Source organism: Scatophagus argus, chromosome 17 (genome assembly GCF_020382885.2).
Source record: "Scatophagus argus isolate fScaArg1 chromosome 17, fScaArg1.pri, whole genome shotgun sequence".
In the NCBI taxonomy this organism is placed as follows: domain Eukaryota; kingdom Metazoa; phylum Chordata; class Actinopteri; family Scatophagidae; genus Scatophagus; species Scatophagus argus.
The window spans coordinates 7,277,511-7,300,466 of record NC_058509.1 but is presented as its reverse complement, the minus strand read 5'-3'; the positions used below and the strand labels follow the sequence as shown (position 1 = coordinate 7,300,466).

The following is a 22,956-nucleotide window of genomic DNA, read 5'->3' as shown; positions in this document are numbered from 1 at the left end:
TGACTTACGATCATTTGGGATGGCCATATGTTATTGGGGTATCTTAATTTAATTAATTCATACAGAAAAATGTTTTTATGACCACCACGACTGTTCTGAACTTTGTGACAAACCCACATGTGGTCCTGATTCATTTTTATGCGCATTGTTCAGTCTTTTATGAATGTTTGCCTACGCTTTATGCTCAAGCCTGTCTCTTCCAAGGATTTTCTGCTTCCAGAAATAAAGGACAAATTTGCTTAAACAAAAACAAAACCTTCACTGAACAAACAGGGAGGTCAAGGAGGCGAATAACAGGATTCTGACCTGTAATTACGCTGTTATTTTTTAAACAACAAGGTGACTATCAAAACAGGCCGAATGTAACGTCACTCAGGAGACTATGAAATTTTTCAGCACACTACGTGCTGTTCTCTTTCCCCAGCCTCACCACCCGCACGTGCTGTCGCTGCAGCCGAGGTGGAATCAACGCCTCAACCAGCCAACCGGTGCTGTGAATGCTGCTGATTGGTCAAGCCATTGAGCCAATGAGGAACGGTTGGATTCCTCTTCAGCCAATCGCAGCGCCGTACCTTCTTAGCACGTGTAGCGTTGGTTGCTCGCTGTGGGTACTTTTTGAACAGGTTGGACGTCTGACCAGGAACATGAAACATGAGCAGGAATGGAAGTGACAGTCTGGGACTGAGCCTGAACGGGAGAACAGGCGTAACCGTTGTGCGCATCTATCATAAAGATAGCCGTTAGCTTAGCTCGTGGAAGATTCGAAGTTGTTCAACGTGTTCAAGTGGCGTAAGGTGACTTCTCACGCGTTGCTGCCTTATTTTACCGCATTTGTGGATCCAGTTCTGTTCCATCTAAAAGGTAAACGCTCCCACCATCTCATCTTTAATATGCTTTTGTTAGAAAGTTTGTTGTTTTTCAAACGCGGCTCGTAGCGGTGACTTGATTTAATAATGCCTTTTTTTTTACTTTAAATATAATAAGTAGACACTTACTAGTTTCAAACTTTTTATGTTTTGTGATTGAAACAAAGGTATTTCAGTAGCAAATTCGAGTTAGTCTCACTTAACGCGGTTATGAAATTGCACTGCTCTTAACATGCGTACTTTAAGCAAGAGTTTTAGTATCAAATCATATAACCGGCTGAAGGTTTATTGCTGATGTTAAGGCTACTTGAAGTATCCAGGGTAAAGGTGGGAGTACACATCCGTCCTCAGATAACCCAGCTAGTTTCCAGTGAAGCACAGAGGGCGTGGATACAGCACACACTGTTTGTGGAGCAGCATGAATTGAATTGCGTCGTCCTGCAGGAACAGGCCCTCCGTGTGCTTCGTTCCCGTGTTTTAATATGCCAACGTTGATCGTTTGTCTCGTTCTCATCTCGCTTGTGCTCTCTGAGACTTGGTGTAGACGTCGCTTATATAACTTGGCAACAAGTGCACTTCCTGTAGTGCATGGTACTAACTGGATTGTATTTAGCCCGCATTGCACAGTTTATGAGGTTGTTAAACATTTATAGGAAGAATTGATTTATGTCCTTGTTTCATAACAATATTACTATTTTTTATCAGGATTTGATATGTATATGTCAGTAGCTTCTAAAAGGCAGCAGTAATGAACAGTTTGCTGAAAAGTATTGTGACCTTTACAGAGAAGTCATTTTGGGGGATGAAAATTTCACATATATGTGCTTTGATTTGTCCAATTTGAAGTCACAAACCCATCTTCTTCTGTATGTAGTAGAGGAATTGTGGTTGATATCGACCGATAATCGACCATGGGTTGTTTTTTTTGTGCTATAAGCTATCATTATTATATGGACCTTTTGATTGGTCAGTTAATGTCTGACCTTTAGCATACCGATAATGTACTGTAAGTGCAAAACTCCTTTTGGTGCACGTGCTGCAGCCCTGCCTCAGTGGTTATGCCCAGTTCACTAAACTTATCTCCCCACCTCCACAGATGAACTCACTGGGCAGTTCTTCCAAATGGCCATCTTACGACTCGCTACCCTCCACTCCGAGCTTTCTCCTCAGTGAGAGTGAGCAGACCGAGGATGAAACGGACGTCTTCTCTGAGGCAGAGGGGGACAGCGGAAAGACAAAGTCCCGCTCAGTTGGTGAAGGAATCACAGTTTCTGGAAATTACCTTCCATTTCCAACTCATTCAGATCAGCTGCACTCAAGGTCGACAAAGAGCGATCAGGCCGGACACCGCCCTGACAAAACTAAGCATCACGGCTCGGCCTCCTGTCCTGGAGCTGCCACATTAGGCTCGTCTTCAGCAACACCAGGGGACTTGGTCTTCGCTCAGAAAGTGAGCAACCTTACACTTACTCCCAGGTCTCTCTTTCAGTGCTCATGCCAGCCAAATAGCATATAAGTCGTGTTGGTAAAACTGGTCTTTCTACTTGTTTCCTAGTGTGCCGATTTGAGCAGGTTTATCCATCCTTTGCTTGGGCTTCTACATGGACTGAAGACTGGGAGATTTGCCAAAGGCATGTTGTTGAGCAATACATGATTGTTAACTGTTCTTAAGTTTTGGCACATCCATTCTGTTCTGTAATTAATTAATCTCTAAGTGCCTATTTGCCTTGACTTTTGTCTGGTATGTTTTAATTGTGGCAGGGTTATCTGGTTTGCAGCAAAGTGTTGCCATTGACAGATTACAGAGGATTCTTGGAATACTACAGAGGCCTGAAATGGGGTAAGATCATCGTAATTAACAAGCCTAAAATTGTGACTGTAGTGAAAATGGGGATATTGTCATTCATACCCATATTCCATTAATGCTTATTCCTTTATTCTGCAGTGAGAAATACCTCCAGACCCTGCTGCAGATAGAGACTATGCTCAGAGTTTGGTTTCCTCAGGTGGCATTTCAGTCCACAGATGCACTAAGCCAGACCACCACTCCCAGAGTCCCACCAAAAAATCAGCTCCACATGCCCGTTAAGGTGAGCGTCAAACTGGATGTTCTCTTCGCCACCATATGACAGTGCCTTTGCAAGTGTGCGTAAATTAAACTGAACAGCAAACCATCCGTGTGAAATATAATAATACACTTAGGCAAAAAAGGGTAGAAGAATGTAAAAAAAATAAAATAAAATGAGGAAGCAAAAAAATATTACTGTAAAGATTTGGTGGAACTATATGGCGAATGTTTTAAGGATGATTGAAATTACAAACCGTATTTCTCCTTTAAGAACTTGGTTTGTCATGGTTGTTATTTTTGGTTCTACTTTCCCTTTCCAGAAGAGAAAACTGAGCTGGTCAGACTCTGACCACTCAGGCAAAGTGCCAACCAAGCATAAGCAACATCAGTATAGAAAATTTGGGAGCTGCCAGACTGCGACCTCACTTGAAAGTGTTTCCACATGTCCACCTGGATCACCCAAAAAACAGAAAATTCAAGTGGAAGAAACAGTTGGAGGAGCTTGGGGCAAGTTGACATCTGGACACGCGTTTGCAGACAGCACTAGCACTTTAAGTGGGGCTTCATATTCATGTAGCAAGAGAGAAAATGAAAATCGGAAGCAGCCTGAGATTTCTCTGCTGACCCCTTTTGACAGCCCAGCTGCACAAGACAGCTCAGTGTCCTCAAGCGACACCATTACTACAAGTAACTCACCTTAACTGGCCTCAGCTGACCTTGCTACCGCATGGAGGTGCCACAGCTTGCCAGCCAGAGTGAAGACAGAGGACAAACTTGATTGCGTAATCATAACCCTGGGCACAGAGCCCGGCTGTGATGACTGCAAGGCATGTAAAAACCAGAAGAGGAGGAGGAGGAGGAGGAGGAGCAGAAATGCTGAGAGAGACTCGTTAACCCCCAACTACCCAGTGTGGTCTTTGATTGTACTGGAGTTATTGCACTATACTACCAGGTATTTGTAAGAGTGTCACTTTAGTATACATTTACTTTTATTAAGTTAAAAAAAATGTTGGAAATACTTTACACACGTAAGGCATCAATGCTCTGCTTTTGTATGCTTGCTTCCATATCATGGAACTCAGCCCTAACCGGAACAATATGGGATTTCATGGCATTAGTTAAAAAAAACAAAAAACAAAACAAAAAGCCAACACTGAGGATTGTTGCTGTTACAGTTTGCAACAAGCTGAAACAATTGAGTGGCCATCCATGAAATGATTTTTCAAGCAAAAATAGCTTAAATATGCTGGTTCCAGCTTCTTACACATGGAGATTTCTTTGCTTTTCTTTGTCACCTGTGATAGTAAACTAATCTCTAAACTTTTTTTTTTCCAGACCAAACAAAGAATAAATAGAAAAAAAAAACATTGGCAGCAAAGCCCCTCCCAGACTGTGGCAATCTTAAACCATTTTGCATTATAATATACGCACCTTACGTCATAGTCACTTCTTTATTTATTAGCATTTAACTTAGTTTTGATGTAAATAAGAATAGATGTGGTTGTACTTGTGTTCAAAGAGTAAAATGCTGCACAGGTAATGACCACACCCTCAACAAAGTTGAGACGCTTGGCTACATGTCAATATGTCAGTCACTCCGTTTATCCAGCCGGTGAGTGCACTGGCTTTGTGTAGAAGGAACTGAAAACGTCATGCATTTTTATTACAGATAAGAGTTTCAAATAACTATTTTTTTTCTATATTATAGAACAGGCTGACTGTATTTGATCCAGTGAACATTGGAGTAGATCCTACTGCACTTGGATGACAATGAGGAAATGTTACAGCTTTGTTAACATTAAAGAGTTGTGAAATTATTTATTAAGGATCCTACTTGGAGGATTCATACTTGAAAACCTTGATTCAATTGGCAGACTTGCAGAGCCAGCGTGAATGCTTTACAGGTAAACTTGTCATTTGACTGTGTTTATATTATATTGGGATTTGGGCACTGGGGATGAAAGCATTAAAAAGGCAGAAAAATTAAATTGCGCTTGTCGTTCCCCACAAAATGCCCCAAATGCATTGTGTCATTATTATTATAAGGGTATAGAACAGCTTCTGTGTCCCATTTAAAATGCATTTGTGTCGCTGACTTGCTGTTATAAATTTCCCTCAAAGTGCTTTACTCTTGGTTATGTAATAAGGAATATCATGGAGATGTGCTTAACGAAACAATTTCCATTCCCGAACACATCAGTTATTTTTGATGGCATTTGCACCACCATATTTTAAACAGGATATCATTCATGTTGAATGGTGTTTCATCTTTGGTGGTTTGTCGCCAGCCAGCCTTACTTATATGACATAAAGATAGTTGTATACTTTTCTGAAATTACATCATTAATCGTACAAAAAGTGTATTTGGCAAACAAAGTTAAATTCAACATGTCACCGCATATGTCATTGCAAACCAAACGTGCTCTTGTGTAGCTGTTTCTCAGGCATCACCGTTAGGCTGCAAGCACATCGTGGAAAACATCACTGTAGTGTAGTGTTTTTGAAATGTAAAATGTAGCAGTTGACTGCGCAGGTTTGCTGTGCTGAGTCACACATCTTTCATTTGTGATAGGAGAAAAAGAGTAAAAATCAAATTTTCCAGTTGGATGTATTTAATTTGTCTTGTTTTTAGTTTCTTTTGTTTTAGGCTTTTTCTTTGTTTCTTACAAATAAAATTGTTGTTCTTTGTGATGAATGCTCATATTTTTTATATATTAAATGAATGATGTGATTCATCAAAATACAGAATGTTTGTTTGTGTTTTCTATTTTTCTTACTTTGTTTCTTTTAAATATGTGTTAACAGAGAGCAACACAAAATTTGAAGTAATAGTGATAAATTATAATAAAAATTAAAAGAAATTTGACCCACAGAGCAGCAGTTAGAGCTCTCATTGGTCAGCTGCTATATATGAACAAGACTGATTTTTAATTATCTTTTTGAATACATAATTTCAATTTTAGAATTGATTAAGTGCAAGTTAGTTTATTTGCAATAGTGTTAACATTGTTGAATTGCTATAGTTACTTAGGTCAAACATCTGATATTCCCGTTCCACTTACCGTGTATGCTTTACAATAAATAGTTTTTCTGCCATACCAGCGACATACAGCAGGTGGCGCTAACAAATATTAGCTTCCGTGGCATTAGGGGGCGCCATACTAACGTCGTATTTGCGGAAGTGTCCTTCATCCTTCCACGAGCCAACAACGAGTAAACAGACGCACAGGATACATAGCTACATGTCCAGGATGTCGCTAGGCGCTAAATTTTAACCCGAACTGCTAAATGATTTAAACTCAGAGCTGTGACACGGAAGATCGGGGTGGATAATTTCTATACGTAGAAAGTGACTGGAAATAGCACAGCGAACATTTAAGCCTCCGTAATTTTACAGTGGCAGCTGAGTGGCCGCCAAATAAGATGTCATGTCTGTGCTGTGTTAAGCTAGCATGCTAGGCTAAGTGCTAGCCACGGCTAACTTCAGTTGTTTTTTGGCATGATAGAAAGCAGCGAGAACTCCTCGGGACATGGCAGCCGGAGCAGGAGCTGCTTCTGGTGGCTCTCTAGAGTCTACATTAGATAGAAAGTTTCGAAATGTCACAAACACGATGGACTCAATTCAAGGACTGTCAACGTGGTGCATTGAAAACAAGAAGTATCACAGCCTGATTGTGCGACACTGGATTAAGTGTGTGAAGAAATGTAAGTAGCTTTATAAGTTAAAACTGACAGTTGCTGCTTCAGCTGTGCGGGTGATCTCGTTTGGGCAGTAGTCTTTCTGTTTCTAAAATAGCCTCTTTTGGCTTACTAACTGACGAACTTGTCCTGGAGCATCGGGCTTGGAGCACCGGGAGACTCGAGTTAAAAACGTGCGCTTTTCTTAAATTAGCCGGTCAGCGTTATGTTAAGTTAGCCAATACTGGGTTGTTAAGATAAGATGAACTTTATTGATCCCACAGTGGGGAAATTCACTTGTCGTGGCAGCTCACAAGATCAGAAAAGAGTGCAAAAAGTGTGCAAATACATTTTCAAAAAATATAGAGACAATTAATTAACAATATTTAATATAGAAGCCTCGACAAATAGATTTGATAACTTTACTGTCAACTGCTGTGATATATTTGTAATGCTGTTGTAGACTAACGTTGCCTCATTTGGGGACAAGACAAACTTCTTTTAGTTGCTAAAAAGTTCTAGTTAAGCGGGATGTTTTCATGTGGAAGGGTGAAGTCGTGAAGAGTTGTTATATAAAATGGATTTTTAGGTGGGGCTCCACCTACAGTACAGGAGCCAAAAATTCCCAAATTTTATATCAGGAAAACTTTGGGGCCATGTGGTTTGTCAGTGCAACATTTTTAGTTGGTTTTCTGTCAAAGTTGCCATCTAGCGTGTGATGTGTGCGTTGTACTTGATGGAATCTTGGAGGCAACAAGAGTCCCAAAAACAAATTTGTGTCCCAGGATACCCAAACAGGTTAATCTGGCCGTGGTGCTGCTCTATTCAATGTTGTGTTGTTCGGTGCCTGCGCCTGATGACGGCTGTCATGTAGTTAAACTGCCTCTCATCTGTGGAAACAAGTGTTGTCTTTGCGATAACTCTGTTGTGCTGATGGATTAATTCACAGTTGAAATGCCTCAACCACAACCTCAGTAAGAGGGTTCAATAGTTATTTTAATTCATTAAAAACAGTTTCTTCATATGCTTTCTAAGTGACCGAATGTGAGTTTTCATCTTGATAATCAGAGTTTGTTTATCTCAAAAATAAAATGCTTCCTGATTGGGATGGTGCAGTCATCTTCAGTTTTCTCTTTGGTAACTTATGATAATGATCATGATACAATTAATGTTTTCCTTAATGTATTGGACAGTAGCAGAAGGAGTGATAGCGAAGCCTTTCAGCATACTTGACCTTCATTATTCACTCAAATGCACAAAGTGAAGCATGACAGTGAACTTACAGATCATTTTACACAGTTGGAGGGGAATTCATTAGACACTTGGCACTGCCCTTACAAGAAGATATTTTCACAGTTTTAAATGATAGTATATTTCTATTACAAATGGAATGATGATATATACCAGATGTTATCTGCAACATTGCTTTTAATATTTTCAGGACGTAAAAGAAGGAATCACTGCTAGAGTTGCCACAGTTGCCAGTTTAACTTTACCATTTACCTTCAAAATATTGTTTTTTTTTCTATTGAGTTAAAAAAATTACATTATGTTGTCTCATTATGGAATATCAATATACAGCTTTCTCAGCTTTGTATCGTATGACAAATTCACATAAACTGTCTCTTTTGAGTTGAGATCTTGAGGCAGTTGTCATCTTTGTTTTTCCTTAGTCGGTTTATGAAACTAACTTTGTATGCTACTTGTGAGCAAAGAGCAAGAGACAATCCTACAGACTGATCATAAAGTTTGTCTGGTCTTCGGCTGAGTGAGACAAAGTCTGTTTCCTCACTGCAGTCAGTGTGTTAATGTATAAACTGTAACAGTTTGTTCTTTTCAGCCTGCTGTTGCACTATGGTGTTGTTGTTGTGGCCTTGGTTACAAGCCTTTTTTTATAGGTCATGAGTAAATTCTGTGTACTCAAAAATGTTTTGCATGCACTTTTGATACCACAGGATAGAACAATATGTGACTTATTAAAGCACATGTTATAAAGTTCTTTACCAATGGTATGTTGGAGGCTTGGTGCAGGAGTAATTATTGCGAAAGTATCCCCTGAAAATTAATGATGTTCTGTACACAAGTGGCCAAGGCCAAAACTGAAATCCTTTATAGCCTTAAACACTGAAACGAAAGAAGGTAATAAATATGTTTGTTCAATGTATTAATCAAATTGAACATGATGACCTATTGCATTTAACTCTTTGGGTTATGCATTTATTCAAGTTATATTAACACCTGCATATGTAAATGAATATATCAGGGCTGAACTAATATGTCAGTATAAATTTTTTGGTTGTTATTGAAAGTTCCCGTCCACTCCTCTCTCCACTCTCTTGTTGTTCCTACAGTTGGATGTTTGAGCTTCATTGTGAAGTGTGTTGCCCTGTTCATCTATTGACATCCACAATCCAAACTACTGTCTTTTTTTTCTGAAGTTTGAAATGCCATTTAAACTATAGCCAGTGTAGCAAAAGTCTGTGAATTTCTCCCTTTGCACCATTAAAACACAATATTGCATTAAAGATGGTTCTGTTTTGGCACAAGCTCCTTATCCACTATGCCGGTAGCTATAACTCCTGTTGGATTATTTGCAATATTGCCACCCAAGAAAGAGCCATGCAAAGTAAATCATCCAGACAGCATGACCGTCTAGCTGCTAACATCACTCTGTTGGTTTGTTCATGTGGTGTGAATCTGCAAGTCAGTGAGGTTATGTGAAGTTTGTAAACGGACTGTCTTTATGACCCATCTGAAAGTAGACTGTGGTTTGTGCTACAGTTTGTGTTGATCAGTGAGCTGTATTTTCATCATCATCTGGATGCAAGCTAGAAAAGGAACTGATTTGATTCAGTATCGGGTACCTGATGGACTTCACTCCTGGGATCAGATTGATATCAGACATCCGTGTACCTATCCCGATTCCATTGTTTGATGTTTTTATATCCTGACTGGTGCTAGCGCCAAGCAGAGCTTGGCATTAGTGCCCTGTGTTTGTGGAGCTTTTCCTGCTGAGCTTTGTCTGCTGCATCATCAAGCACGGAACAGCACTGATGAGAAAATTCTGACATCCTGGCCACTACAGAAACTAACTCAAAGGTAGATGTTGTTGTATTTGGCATAACGTAACTCAGGTTAAATACCCGTGAAATGGCACATGTGAGACACTATTGTGTAGTTTAACAGACCGATCCGGCATGATCGCAGCCCTTTCAGAAGCTTTGTGATCCATTCACGAACTGAAGTTTTTCTCGCTGTACTGAGAGGTGGACTTGCCTCACTATTGTCTGTCTTTCTCTCGGCTTGGTGTTTGTGTTCAAAGTAGTATATTGTAAAATGTGTTCCCTCAGCTCAAATGCAGACTCTTTAGGGATTACATTATGGTCGGTTTTTGCTCTGCTGGTTAGATGACCCATTTGAAATATCAAATGTAGATTTAATACATCAATGTAACCATCAGTTTGCCTTGAACTGACTTGAAAGTGGATTTTTTTTTCTGTTGAAGGTTTTGGTAAACACTTAATAGAAATGATTGACAGTAAAGAGAGTATCTATAGATTGAATGGTTGGGCCTGTAGTAATTATTGTTATTGTTATTATTATTTTTTTTGTCCTGTTGTAGTCAAGAGGGTTTATCTCTTCAGTTTGTGTTTTTTGTGAGAAATGTGGCTTTCTTTACCTGGAGGATTTAAGCAAGTAGTTTTGGAAATTTTGTCATTTGATTTATTGATTATTAAGATGAAATTTGATGTTTCATCCTTCAGTCACAGTTAATTTTTAAAATGTTTTGCAACCTAATAAAAATGTATTAATGATAGACACGATAATCCCTTTCTTTGTAGTGCAGAAATTGTCTAAATTGGATCCAGTAATGGAGTTGCTTTGCATTTGTTAGTTTTGCTCACATATTCTCAGATGAGATGAATGCATTAAGTAGCTGAGATGTTTGGTTCCTTTGGTGAATCAAAGAAAGGGTTTGTGGGAAAAGATTTAAAGTATCATTGATGTCTGGCACAGACATCAAAAAATATAAAAAAATGTAAAATTGTACTAAGCACTATGTGTATGAAAACTGGTACTACTGAAAAGTAGTACACTGCTGTTATTTTCACTGGTGTGTTGTCGAAGACGTACTACATGATATCTGACATGATTTACTTTGTCTTGGCCCCCTGATCAGTTTGGATCTCTAACAAATGAATTTCAATAATACATGAATTATTATTGTCACATATTTATTTTTCTTTAAGCTAATCAGTATTTATGTTTGATTGATACTTGTAATCTTGACATTGTACAGAGAGTTCTTTGGACTCAGCTCCCCTCCCCTCAACAGAGTATCACTGTCTCTTACATTACTGCCTCTGTTTCCTCTCACAGCCAATGCCCCACACAGACTCAACCTTTTCTATTTGGCCAACGACGTCATTCAGAACTGTAAAAGGAAAAATGCCATTGTTTACCGTACGGCGTTTGCTGAGGTGCTGCGTGATGCCTTCTTGCTGGTTAAGTAAGTAGTCAGACAGATAGCAAAACTTGTGTGTTGCCCTGTCTTTCTGTCTTTCCTCTCTTTCCTTTCAACCTCATCTATCCCTGTTTTAGCTTTATTCATTCAGAGAATTTCCTCTCACAAGCAAAAAATAAATAAATTGTAATCTTATTCTGTCATCCCCTTTCCTTTCTCTAGCCTTGACGGTGACCATAAGGTAATTAAATCGGTGGAGAGGATACTGTCTATCTGGGAGGACAGGGGTGTGTATTCAGGTGCACTCATTACTGAGCTTAGGAACAGCTTAGTCAAAGAGGAGTCCCCTCCTGAGACGCCCGTGGAGCAAAAAAGTGAGTGTGTTTATTTTTGTTTCTCGCTTTACTGTGACACCCCTATGAATATCTCATCTCAGCACCAACCTTGCAACGTTTTATTTAAATTTTGGTAACCCATTTCATACACACTATGTTGTTGTTCTCTTAGCTACTGTTACTTAATTTTTGTTACCCTGTTATTAAACTTCTAACATGTTTTTTTAATTTAATTCTGTTTTTTGTTATCTAAATACTGATTACATTATTTTGTTGTGAGCTCTAATTTTTAATATAATTTTCTTACAGCTCCAGTTGAGTTTAATGCAGATCTGCGGTCCAAAGTGGTTGCTGAGTTTGTGGTAAGCAAGAAATTGAAGTTTTAAAATTATTATAAAAAATTATTTTCTAAATTAAGCGAATAAAACTTGTTGTACTTTTAGTTGTCCTCTTTTTCTCCATTACTCAAATATTGTATTGGTCATTGCTAATTGCTCCCTCTGCTATAGCCCCAGGCACTTGTAGATGAACTGTCCAAGTACAAGAGATCTATGCAGGAGGTTGACCTGAGAGAGAAGCAGATGACAGCTATGAGGGTTGACATCTGCAGTTCCGAAGCCCTCAGGAAGCTCAAAGGTGCCTGCTTTTAATCACCTTCTTCTCTTCTACCGTCTGTCCTGCTGTAACACACAGATGGAGCTTGATTTCAAGACCATGAGTGGTTTTTCCTCTTCCTGATGTTGCTGCAAAGCGTCACCCTTACATTCTTGATCCTTACAGATAAGGCAGGAGGAAAGAAGTTTTCCAAGGACTTCGAGGAAGGAAGTGCCCAATTACAGGACTTTGTCAAGTTCCTCGGCAATCACTGCAAAACAGGGCCTCGTCTCATGCAAGCTCTCAGCAATGCTGATATCTTCTACGAGATGCAGTATAAGGAGGTCAAGATTGTTGCTAATGTGAGTGACAGATGTAGTTTTTGTCGGATGATTATATTGTTTCGTTGTAAATCTTAAGAAATGTTATCAAAAAATTATCTGAATCTGTGTATTACATCACTGTAGTTCAAAACATGGATTCAAGTAAATTTATGCCAACATTGTTTGCCATCTCAGCCTGAAGTTGTTTTGTCCAAGGAGATACTCTTGAAATTAAATTAAAGACATTAAAGATGTGTTGTGGGTCACATTATAAGATGGTGATAAAAGCTGTTGGAAGATGTGTTATTTTTGTTTTACATTTAATTTGTTGATACTCCTTTATGTCTCCTCTAAAGGCCTACCAGACATTTGCTAACCGGGTGTCCCACCTGAAGCGTAAGCTGGACGCCTTGAAGGCCACCTTGCCAGACCTGGACGAGTCACCCATCCCCTCACCATCTGCAGATGCACCCTCTCCGACGGGCTCAGAGTCTCCTTTTCATGGTCTGGACATGACCCACCCCGATCCAGATCTTGATGGCTCTGCTATGGATGACGAGGCAGAGCCACCAGCCCCGAGTCCTCTGTCCTCACTGGGAGGATCCCCCAAACACACAGAGACACTCGGGCAGAATGACATTTGTGAAGTGGAAGACATGGAGCTCTCTGATGAAGAAATGGAGAGTTGTGGCATTATAGGTAAGGACTGAGCTGATGACAACGAGGGCTTTTCAGATGCAGTATTTATAAAAGCTGTTATTCACACTGATTTTCTGTGGCAGCATTATGCAGAAAATGTGTTGAAATAATGAACATGAGAATCGCTGCCAAAAATAGGCAAGTGTGGTCACTGAGTTGTGCAGAAAATCACACAAAACTCCACAGCTTTCATATGTCAATACAGACTATGCAAGCATTTCTTCCACTCTGTGTTCCAGCCAAATTCACAGGAACATTTTCCCCCAACAAGTAGAGCAATCTCCTTTTTTCTCCTTTCTCCTCAGTTGAGGAGCAGATCAAATGCCCCTCCCACCCAGAGGTGTCCACTCCAGCTCATTCAAAACCGAAGTCATCAGTGACAACAGAGCAGACGGTCACACAGTTCACGCCCTCTGTAGCAGCTCCTGCAGGTGCTGTGGAAAGTGTTGATCTGACTAAAATTGGCTCCATCCTCAACAGTTTGGGATCCGTCAAGAAAAGCACAGGTGAGTGCTGGTGGCAACATGAAAGCTAGTGGCTGAATGAGTCTGAATTCAAAAGTACCAGCTTTCATTGTTCAGAAACTTCTCAATGATAAATTTTGGTTATTTACAGTTAAAATGAGTGGTCTTCTTTCTCACAACACTTTTAGTGGAGAGTCCTCCTGCAGCTGCCCCTGCTGACCCCTCACTGAAGACCACACCTACTGCCTCTGTAGCCTCTCAGGATTCTAGTTCACTGGTAAACCTTCTGTCCAAGGTGGATGTGAGTCCCGCAGACCTCCTCAGTGCTCTCTCCAAAGTCCAGAGTCAAGGCAGCATTGATGGTAAGAATAGGAAGCCTTTGAAAACAAACACTTTATTTTATATTATACATTAAAAGTAGCAAGCTTGCTTAAAATATATTTCTGTATTCTCACTTTCTTCACTTAGGCATCACTTCTCTTCTGAGCAGCCCAGCTGCAAATGTCTCCTCAGACTCCTCCAGTACAGGCAAAGTTCCTCCCTCTCCTTCCTCCACATCTGCATCAGCAGTGCCCCCTCAGAGCTTGTCTCTCTCCTCTGTTGCACCTGTGCCTTCTTCATTCAGCTCTACTGTAAGGCAAAGCACAATTTCCCAAGCCCAACCTCAGACTTCCAACCCAGCCTCTGCCCTGGTAAAGGCTCTCCATAGAGACATGGATTTGACAACAGAGCCTGAACCGTCCTTGTCTTCTAAGAGTTTAGAGTCCAAAATCCACAGCTTCCTGGCGGGGAACCCTGCTTTTAGTGCATTTGACCTCAGTTTTTCTACACCCCCAGTGCCGGGAGGAGATAACCTCAGCCCAGTGACTGGGGCAGATAACCAGGATGGGACTCCAGTGCGGGATGAGGGTGGAGGCACCCCAACTCAAGATGAGATCATGGACAAGCCTGTGGTGGCCCCATTCACCTCCAACACAAATCAATCATCTATTGCACAAACCTTTGAAATGGCTCCTATTGCCTACCAGAACACCAGTCAGGGAAACCTCACCAATTCCCAACAGCAAGCCCACTTGCAGCCAGGTGTGGCTCAGAACGGACAGCTCTACCAGCCATATCCATATCACAAACAGGAGATGTCGGAGCTTGGGATAACTACTCCTGTTGCACATTACCAGCAGATTTCTGCACAAACAGGAGGGCCAGTGCCTGGAGAAAGAGCCCCGGGCAGTGCCAGTAGCATGCAGACAGTTGAGGGCTTTCAGGGGGTGAGTGAAAGGGGTTGGTATGGTGAGACTTGCCCAGAGGGGAGCTCTCAGCAACCTGGGGGCTATAATTTGACAGGCCCTGGAGTGGCTGGGGAGCACAAGCCGTCAGAACTTTATCCATACCAAGCAGGGCAAAGTCAGCAAACTCAAGAATTGGGCATCCAGCATGCTGCATCTACTGGTTACATCAGAAGCACCCTCCCCCCTGTCCCGCAGTTCCCTGGCCCTCCTCAGGGCTTTGACGCCCCTCCTCACGCAAGCAGCGGTTCGATGATCCCCCAAGAGCATCAACCAATGCTCCGCATGGACTCAGAAGACGTGGTTGGGGCCAGAGTCGACAGTGTCATCAGTGGGATGGTGGTCCACGACCATCAACATAAATCCATGTTTCATCCAGATGATCCACTGTATGACCTTGACCGACCTCACCCCTCTCACCCTGAGGATTTACGCCCTCGTCCAGATGACCTGCATTACCAGGAGGATCCTGAGCATTACAACGTCCATCATGATGCCCCTTTCTTTCAAGATGACCCTTATTACCACCAAGATGATCCTTACTACGGCCCAGGCAGCCCTTCACACCATTACCCCAGAGTTCGAGGGCACCTCACTGCCCCTCTCTCACCGTCAGAGGACCCTTACTTGGCCCAAGATTACCAACGACGTGGGCCTCCTCCTCTGCACTACACTCCACGGAGACCACCACCCCATCTTGAAATTCATCACCCTGGTCTACGGCCTCCACATCGGCCTCCCCACCCAGCACGCCATCCGCATCCCAGAGGGCCACCACATGCACCATTTCCTCGTTTCCCAGGCCCTGAACCAAGGTTGAGAGGCAAACGTCCAGTTCCAAGAGGAGGGGGATACCCTGGTCCAAGGTTTGCCCCTAAGAGACCCTTTCCACCACCGCGGTTCTGACTGGACACGTAGCTCTAGTTCTTTAAATGTCATGAGGTTATGGGCCTGGACTTTTAAGACTTACTAGTCCCTCATTGTTGAGGTCCACACCCTTCCATGATGATCTGAAAAGGAAAACGTGTGTGGATAAAAGTGCAAATAGTGAGGTGGGCACCAGCAGACAAGGTTATACCAAGAAACACTTTATCCAGCAGCTGCCAGAAGACAAATGTGGACAGTGAAGCTGTGTAGAAGGTTGAAGAGAACAAGAAACAACCGCGGGAGATGTGAAAGAAGTGGGAGGCTCTGAGTGATCTGCTGAGCTGCAGAATGAAGACAGAAGATTAAAGAAAATAAGAGGTGGATATATATATAATTCACTTTTTGTGCTATTTGCTCCATTACGAAGCATTGCATTGAATATGTAATTTAGTGTCAGTCTTATATGGGTCAGAGTGTGTGCATGGTATGCGAGTGTGCATGCGGTCAAGTGGAAGTCAACTAGTCACAGAAGTTGAATTCAGAAATAGTTATTTTTTGCAAAGAGTGCGACAAAAGTGTCTAGTTGATGCAATGTTTCTGCAGTTATTTAGTTTTTCAGTGAGCCAATTTGACTGCTTGTTTTCCACATCAGCAGTATCTCAGTAACTTTTTGGTAAAACATCAAATTTAAATTTCACTTTGGGTAATGAAAAAGCAGAGTGTGTGTTATAGAATTTATGTTCCTTATACAATACACGTTTGCATATATGGGAAAGTCGTCTTTTATTGTTCCAACTCCGAGTGTTACATTGGTGAAGCGATGCCATCTTTCACTGCGTGAGATCCCTTCGGCGATAGTTTTTACGTCCCGTTAAGTTCCTCGAAGGAGAGCGGCACAAGTCTGTTCGAAGGGGAAAAAGACGTGTGAAAGTTATTTCTTTCAGCTTCCAACACCGACGCAGAAGAAGTGCATTTTTGGAGGGGATGAAGATACTCGACTTCATTTTCGTTTTACTTGTACTGACTAATAAAAATCTCAGTTTGAAAAATGGTGGGGTTTTTTTCCTCCTTCTTTCCTCTTTGCTGTGATCCTTGGACTGTTGCACCACTGGCCTGAACTATTAGTCACCATATCTCTCTGTCCATCATGAGAGAAATTAGCTCTAACTGTACAGTTTGAAGCACACATTTTAATGCATTTTGTCGAATTATACTTTGCTGTTTGAGGCGAATATACGATATACTCGATAATATTTTTTTAGAAAACTCGTAAGGAAGTGATCCACCACTGTGTCTGTTTCCTGTGTAAGATAGGTTGCTGTTACCATGCAACATTATCTCAGATAGATGAAATTACTGTTACAGGCTCTACTCCTCTAACTTAGGTTCATTTCCTGTATTTAAATAGAAACTGCTTGATAAAATGCATTATGTTCCTGTACCATTTAGGTACTTTATGTTCCAGTAAAGAAGATGCAGAAGGTGTTGTGTATAGCTCACATTAAAGTCCTTTTTAGAGAAAAAGGGAATTAAACTAAAGGCAGGAGACAAAAATTACACGATGAATGAATTTCAACGCCAAGACTTCACTCATTCCTGCTCTTTAATATTAGTCAGTTTATTGGTCATTTGATAAAATCTCAAAAGTTATCATGAGCTTTCTCAGACCACAGTTTGCTCACTATAAATGCATAGATGTGGTGTAGTCAATTGCAGAAGACAGACAAGTCTTACAATCTTAGTATTTTTCTGTTTTTAGTTTGATAGCTTATGACTGCAGTTAACATGGTAACTAATTAGTCTGTTCTTTCTTAGCCTGTATAGCTTTGTGTTATTAAAATTGATAAATCCGCTTTTCTGTCGAGCAGTTAATAATCTACCAAATCTATTTAAATGAGATTTTACTGTCTCTGCGAATAGAGAGCAGTGAAGAAATCCATTCGGTCCGACTGTTTGTCCACTTCATTGTTCTCTGCTGTGCTGCTGGTTGTGCTGTCATGAACACATTTCCAGCTGAGGGTTTCATTGTTTCCCCCTGGACAACAGATGTTTCCCTCATGGCACAGTGGAAGGCTCGCTGACTCTCAATATGTTTCTGCCTTTTTTAAAAAAATTATTATTTATTTATTTATTTATTTTTATTTAGTGGCAGAGGGGGATGTGAGGGACACTTCGTCTGAGGCCAAACTGTCTCCACACAGGACGAACAAGTTTGCAGCACAGTCAGGCAGTGGCAGTTATTTACAAAACAAGCGCTGGAGTCTGACATGAATAATTAATTTTCAGTCAGATTTAATTGAATTTGAAAGCTGTTTAGTAGCTTGTCGGATTATAAATCTGAAAGTCTCGGTTTTATGTTCTTGAGAAGAAATCAATCTGTTTTATGACATTTATCAAAGAGTTTTCTTCTTAAAACCCAATTAGCCTACACTATAAAATACTCACAAACTTAATTATTTTACCAATATGAACTAGTAGCTTTAAACGAGATACAAGATTTATTATTTATATATATGTATATATGTATTAAATTTATACTAACTTCCAGCAGGTTGTAACAGATAAATCCGTCCGGGTGAGAAAGGCTTTAATTAAGACATTCATTACAGCTTTTGTTTAGGGAAGTGAGTATCGATTTTAACCATAGCAGCACTCATGCAGCTTTGCAGAATTCGGTGCCAGATTTTGTAATCCATTTTAATTTATTGTACGTAATAAATTCGGGCAGTATTTCACCTGAGGCGAGAAGCGGCGATCAGACCGATAATCAACGTTCTTGAACGCAACAAGTCGCGCAGCGGGTTTCAGGGCGCTGCGCCTCGTACGCAGATTATCCAGATTACAGTCCAGACGGTCACCGAGTTGGCTCACTCTGATGGAAACTGTGTCACATGTTGGCAGTTTAAAATGTTATCAGGCCGATAATGTTAAATAATTTGACTTTTTGGTTTTTCAGAGATGGTTTAAAATTAATCTGGAGCTGTTGTCATGGCAACATTCCCTTAAACCCAAATCTGCAAAAGTCCAAGTTTATTGACATGCAGGCTGAACCATATGTTAAATAGTTTCCCAAATGTAAGTTAATTGCTGTCTTAGATTTACAGTGACATTAGTGGCATACTAATTAACTGTACTTTCACATGATGAAATTTGCAACAAATTAGATGTTTGTACATTTAAATGGAACCAAAACTAACTTAGGAAAAAAAAACCCCAAAAGGTTGCATTTAATATGACACTGAAATGAGAATTGTCATTCACACACTAAAATCTAATAAATAATTAAGTACAGGACTCCCTTTGTTGACATTTAATGCAGCTGAAACAGGTTTTGCAGGGGCCTCAGTGAGGTTTGTCTTCATAGCAGGCTTGTGACTCTCACTGAAAAATCTTTTACCTCCATCAGACACAACCTCTGTCAGTCCTGCTCAAACCTCATTCGTATCCTGACCACGTTTATTGGTAATGTCTAACTGTGTGACAGATACCAAAGTGTGGAAACAATGTAGAGCAATATGACAGCAGTGACAGTGCAGGAACACACCTACCGCATGTAACTGCGATCACACGATCAGCACTCAGCCAATCATATTAACACTCATCATGGCTTCGGCTCTGCTTATTTTGCCTTTGTTTTTATTAAAAATGGGGGGCGCTCTGATCTTTACTTCCAGTATCAACAAATCAGTCCTCACACTGGTTCCAGGAAACTAAAATTATCTGGATGAGATTGTTTTAGCCTGATGAAGGCCAGAATTAGTCAAACCATCTTTGAAGAACCAGGTCCATGTGAGGCAGATGTCACTAGATCTCCCCAGGATCACTTTCACTATTAGTCTGCTGTGTGATAGGAGTAGCAGCCGTAGCACCACACACACACACAAAAAAAAGTAAGATTTGTGCACCTTCAGATGTTGATGTTGTGTATTCCTGAAGCGCACCATACAAATGTATTTCTCCAATGTGTGTCGCATAAATCTCTCCCTTGCATTTTAACCTGTTTCCCCGTTTCATCCCCTCCCTCCTCCTGTTTTCCTCCTCAGGGATCCAGAGCCACACTTTGATGTGTCTGATGTGATGGGAACCTTTTCCACATGTTAACTGAATCTCTCCTCTTTGAATCCTACGCCGCTCCCAGCGATGGCTCCTCGTGGTCTGACACGAACGCCGTTGCGCCGCAGCAGCTGAGTAAGCCTTCAGCTTAATACATGAGAAACTGAGTGGCACCAGCAGGACATCAAAAACAATAACAATCAATACAGGGTGGCAGAAAATGAAAAATGATGAATTTGTTTTCTCTGTTTCTCTTGTCTTGTGTGTTTAGTTGTGGAATCAGAATCTGAGAGCGGGAAGGTTGGACAGGGAGGCACGTGTGTGTGTGTAAGTACAGCCAGGATTATTACACACTCTTCAGGTGTTGCATTCTGCTTTTTATGTCTTGTGTGCATCGCCCACACACACACACACACACACACACAGTTACCTCGTATTGCTTTCAGTAAACCCAGGTTTGTGTAAAAAACAAAATCCTGTCCTTTAAGTGCATGTTCTTGTGAAATAAAGAGTTGTTTTTCATGTCTAAATAAAACAAGGTTCTCTTGTCTGTTGTCTCACACCTAGTCATGTGTTTCAGCTGGAAACCTTATTTCTGTCACGTAATAATCCAGTGAGATTTTAATTTTTAGTCTGCTAGGGAGATTTTTCAGCCTGGAAAAGCCTTCAGTTTATCAGAAAAATTCGCAGTCATTTAACTTAATTTCACCACAGAAGACCAACTGAAGACACCTGATGAGCTCCGTCTGAGTTTTAGATCAGGTTGATGTTGAATATCTTTTTTGTTCCAAACATATCTGTCATTAATTTAAAGCCAAATACCATTCTTATGTACAGTTTTCAGGTACATGTACTGTATAATTCCACTAATACTCCTTCACATTATTTGTGAAGGAAGTATTGCACATTTTTTCTTTCTAAGAGCTGTAGTTTCGTGTTGCTTTGCTAGTTAAAATTTTTCCTACACAATGTGACCACCGTTTATATTATGATGCATTTGTTGCATTAACAAAAAAATTATCAAGTCATTTAGTCATAGTAAACATAACAAAAATCTGCCAGTGCAGTAGAATATTCCTGATATATTTTAATGCAAATGAAATTGTTTGAAATATTTTCTGAAGTCAGGTTTCGTTTTTCTTCATTCCTATGTGTTGTTTCAAGAGGTCAAAATATCCCTGCTGATCTCACATATTTTTTTTTTAACTTATTTTAAGATAAAAATCAAATTTAGGGCCCAATTAAAGGCAGGAATGTGCTGTTAGAGATTGAACTTCCAAACAGTGTATGAAGCGGGTCAAATATGCTGCACCTCAACCAGCTGTAACCACTGACACTATACACAGTTACACTATGTGGTCAAAAGTATTGGGACATCTAGCCATTACACCAACAGGGACTTTAATGGCATTGCAATCTAAATACATAGACAGCTTTGCAGCTATAGCAGCTTCCACTCTTCTGTGGAGGATTTCCACAGGATTTTGTTTCTGTGGGACTTTTTGCCCATTCATGCATTAAAGCATTTGTGAGGTCAGAAACTGATGTTGGACCAAAAGGTCTGGTTCACAGTCTCCATTCCAGTTCATCCCAAAGGTGTTGGATGAGGTTGAGGTCAGGACTCTGTGTGGGCCAGTCAAGTTCTTCCACACCAAATAGATTTTTTTTTCCACTTTTTTTTTAATTTGTTTTATTTTTTATCTTTACTTAAAGTGTTGGTATCCTTCTTCCACCACATCTTTTTGCAAAGTCACATAGCAGCAACACAAACACCTCCACTGGCAACATTTGTGTTTGCAGCTCGTCACCAGATGTCGTCGTTTTGTTCCACTATAAAAATAAATAAATAAATGCCATCCATTGTGAAAATGACACAAATCACGTTGCAGAAAAGCGCTTACGTTGATCACAGTTTTATACCTGATCGAAGCTCGATGAACTGAGTGTTCGCCTCGCCTGCACTGCGGGCTTTGCGTGGGGTTGAAGGGCACAAGGCAGATAGGATTTAGTGACTGATGGCAGATGGCAGTCTTAACGTTGAGAGACAAGCCGAGGAGATATTCTGCCGTTGGAAATAAAGGTATTAACGGGCTTCGTGCCCGTGCAGTGGTTTGCTGTGTTTCTAAATAAACCTGTGGTCGCTCAGCCGAGTGGGTCCGGGTCGTGACTCCTTTGAAGTGTGCGCAGGTCGGGTGTGTGCAGCCTGCTGTCATGTGGGCTCATTGTTTACATGCTGTCGAGATCTTAGAGAGAGGGCGTGTGTGTGAGTGTGTGTGTGTGCGTCCTGCGAAATCACGGTCCCTGCATTTACTCTTTTTGAAATAATGTCTTTTTTCCACTCGGAGTGGAGAACATTGTAGCCATGATAATGTGTCACGAGTTGAGTGGACCCATTTCAGCACCATGGGCAGCTCCACGACGAGAACAAAAGGCGGATTTGCATCGCTTGATGTCGGGGACCGTCTGCTTTTTAACCTTCCACGGGAAAAACGAAAAAGCACGTAAAGCCCTCAGAAACCCTAACCCTCCCATACCTTTATCTAAAGTACCTTTCAGTCTGATATCATTAACATTAAGTAAAAAAATCCCGACCTTCTCTCTGGTTCATTCCCATTTTTAGGATTCTTCTAAAATGTAATACTGTTATTTATCCAGCAATGTGACAAAAAGGCTGATTGTCATACAACAGGTTACGTGTAAGAAAAAGAAGCTGAAACAAAAGTTATTTCTCCTTGTTAGACCAGTTGTCTTGGACTTTGCAGTATGAACAGAAAGAGAAACAGAAACATGTGGAAGAAGTGAATATTGTTTAATCAGTTTCATAGATTTACAAGCACTAAAAAACATCTGCATTCATACTACCTCCAGCGTCTCAAATGTGAATATTTGCTAGTTTTCTGTGTCTTCCATGATATTAATTATAATCTATTTTGGTTTTGGATCACTGATCGTTCACTATGAAACACTTTGAATCAGCTTGGCGATTTCCTGACATTTAAAATATTGCACGGTTAGTCCGTTATTCTAAATATGAAAATTATTGTTAACCGCAGGCCTCCTTATAAGAACAAATGGGTCCTGGGGTACGTGTGTCAGTCATGAAACAGGTTAGAATTATGAAAGCAAAATATTATAAAAAAATTATTGTCCCTACAACAGCTTTAGTTTTGGATATTTAGACAAGGGAGGTGCACACAAATCGATAAGTATAAAACCTAAATGACAAGTTGAAAAACACACAGGAACTTAGAATCACAG

General features: G+C 40.6%; 2 protein-coding genes across 6 annotated transcripts in view; both read left to right on the top strand.

The window, feature by feature from the left end:
* Positions 1 to 608: 608 nt before the first annotated feature.
* Positions 609 to 5,679, top strand: ciarta (circadian associated repressor of transcription a). 2 transcript variants are annotated; one of them, XM_046418535.1, is made up of 6 exons: positions 609 to 861; positions 1,963 to 2,316; positions 2,422 to 2,496; positions 2,624 to 2,706; positions 2,812 to 2,956; positions 3,255 to 5,679. In XM_046418535.1, exons 2-6 carry the CDS (start codon positions 1,963 to 1,965, stop codon positions 3,633 to 3,635), a joined length of 1,038 nt encoding a protein of 345 aa, XP_046274491.1. In that variant the 5' UTR covers positions 609 to 861; the 3' UTR covers positions 3,636 to 5,679. The 2 variants fall into 2 exon arrangements, with proteins under 2 accessions (XP_046274491.1, XP_046274492.1); XM_046418536.1 differs by having other exon boundaries at positions 610 to 861; positions 2,422 to 2,497; positions 2,628 to 2,706.
* Positions 5,680 to 6,019: 340 nt separating this feature from the next.
* celf3a (cugbp, Elav-like family member 3a) overlaps positions 6,020 to 22,956 on the top strand; it is a 42,560-nt gene continuing 25,623 nt past the window's right edge. For 3 of the 4 annotated variants that reach the window (XM_046418533.1, XM_046418534.1, XM_046418532.1), the window contains exons 1-3: positions 15,690 to 16,023; positions 19,689 to 19,833; positions 19,970 to 20,025. The gene's annotated coding sequence lies outside the window, so the exon portion shown is untranslated. Of the gene's footprint in view, positions 6,640 to 10,992; positions 11,123 to 11,299; positions 11,452 to 11,721; positions 11,775 to 11,921; positions 12,049 to 12,192; positions 12,369 to 12,685; positions 13,029 to 13,333; positions 13,535 to 13,680; positions 13,855 to 13,960; positions 16,024 to 19,688; positions 19,834 to 19,969; positions 20,249 to 22,956 lie in introns of those variants that run through there. The other variant, XR_006845955.1, reaches the window with a different exon arrangement.

Coding starts and splice junctions, on each gene's coding strand:
- ciarta (XM_046418535.1), top strand. CDS start 1,963: ATGAACTCACTGGGCAGTTCTTCCAAATGGCCATCTTACGACTCGCTA. Junction 2,317..2,421: donor ACTTGGTCTTCGCTCAGAAA/GTGAGCAACCTT, acceptor CTTGTTTCCTAG/TGTGCCGATTTGAGCAGGTT. Junction 2,707..2,811: donor CTACAGAGGCCTGAAATGGG/GTAAGATCATCG, acceptor TTTATTCTGCAG/TGAGAAATACCTCCAGACCC.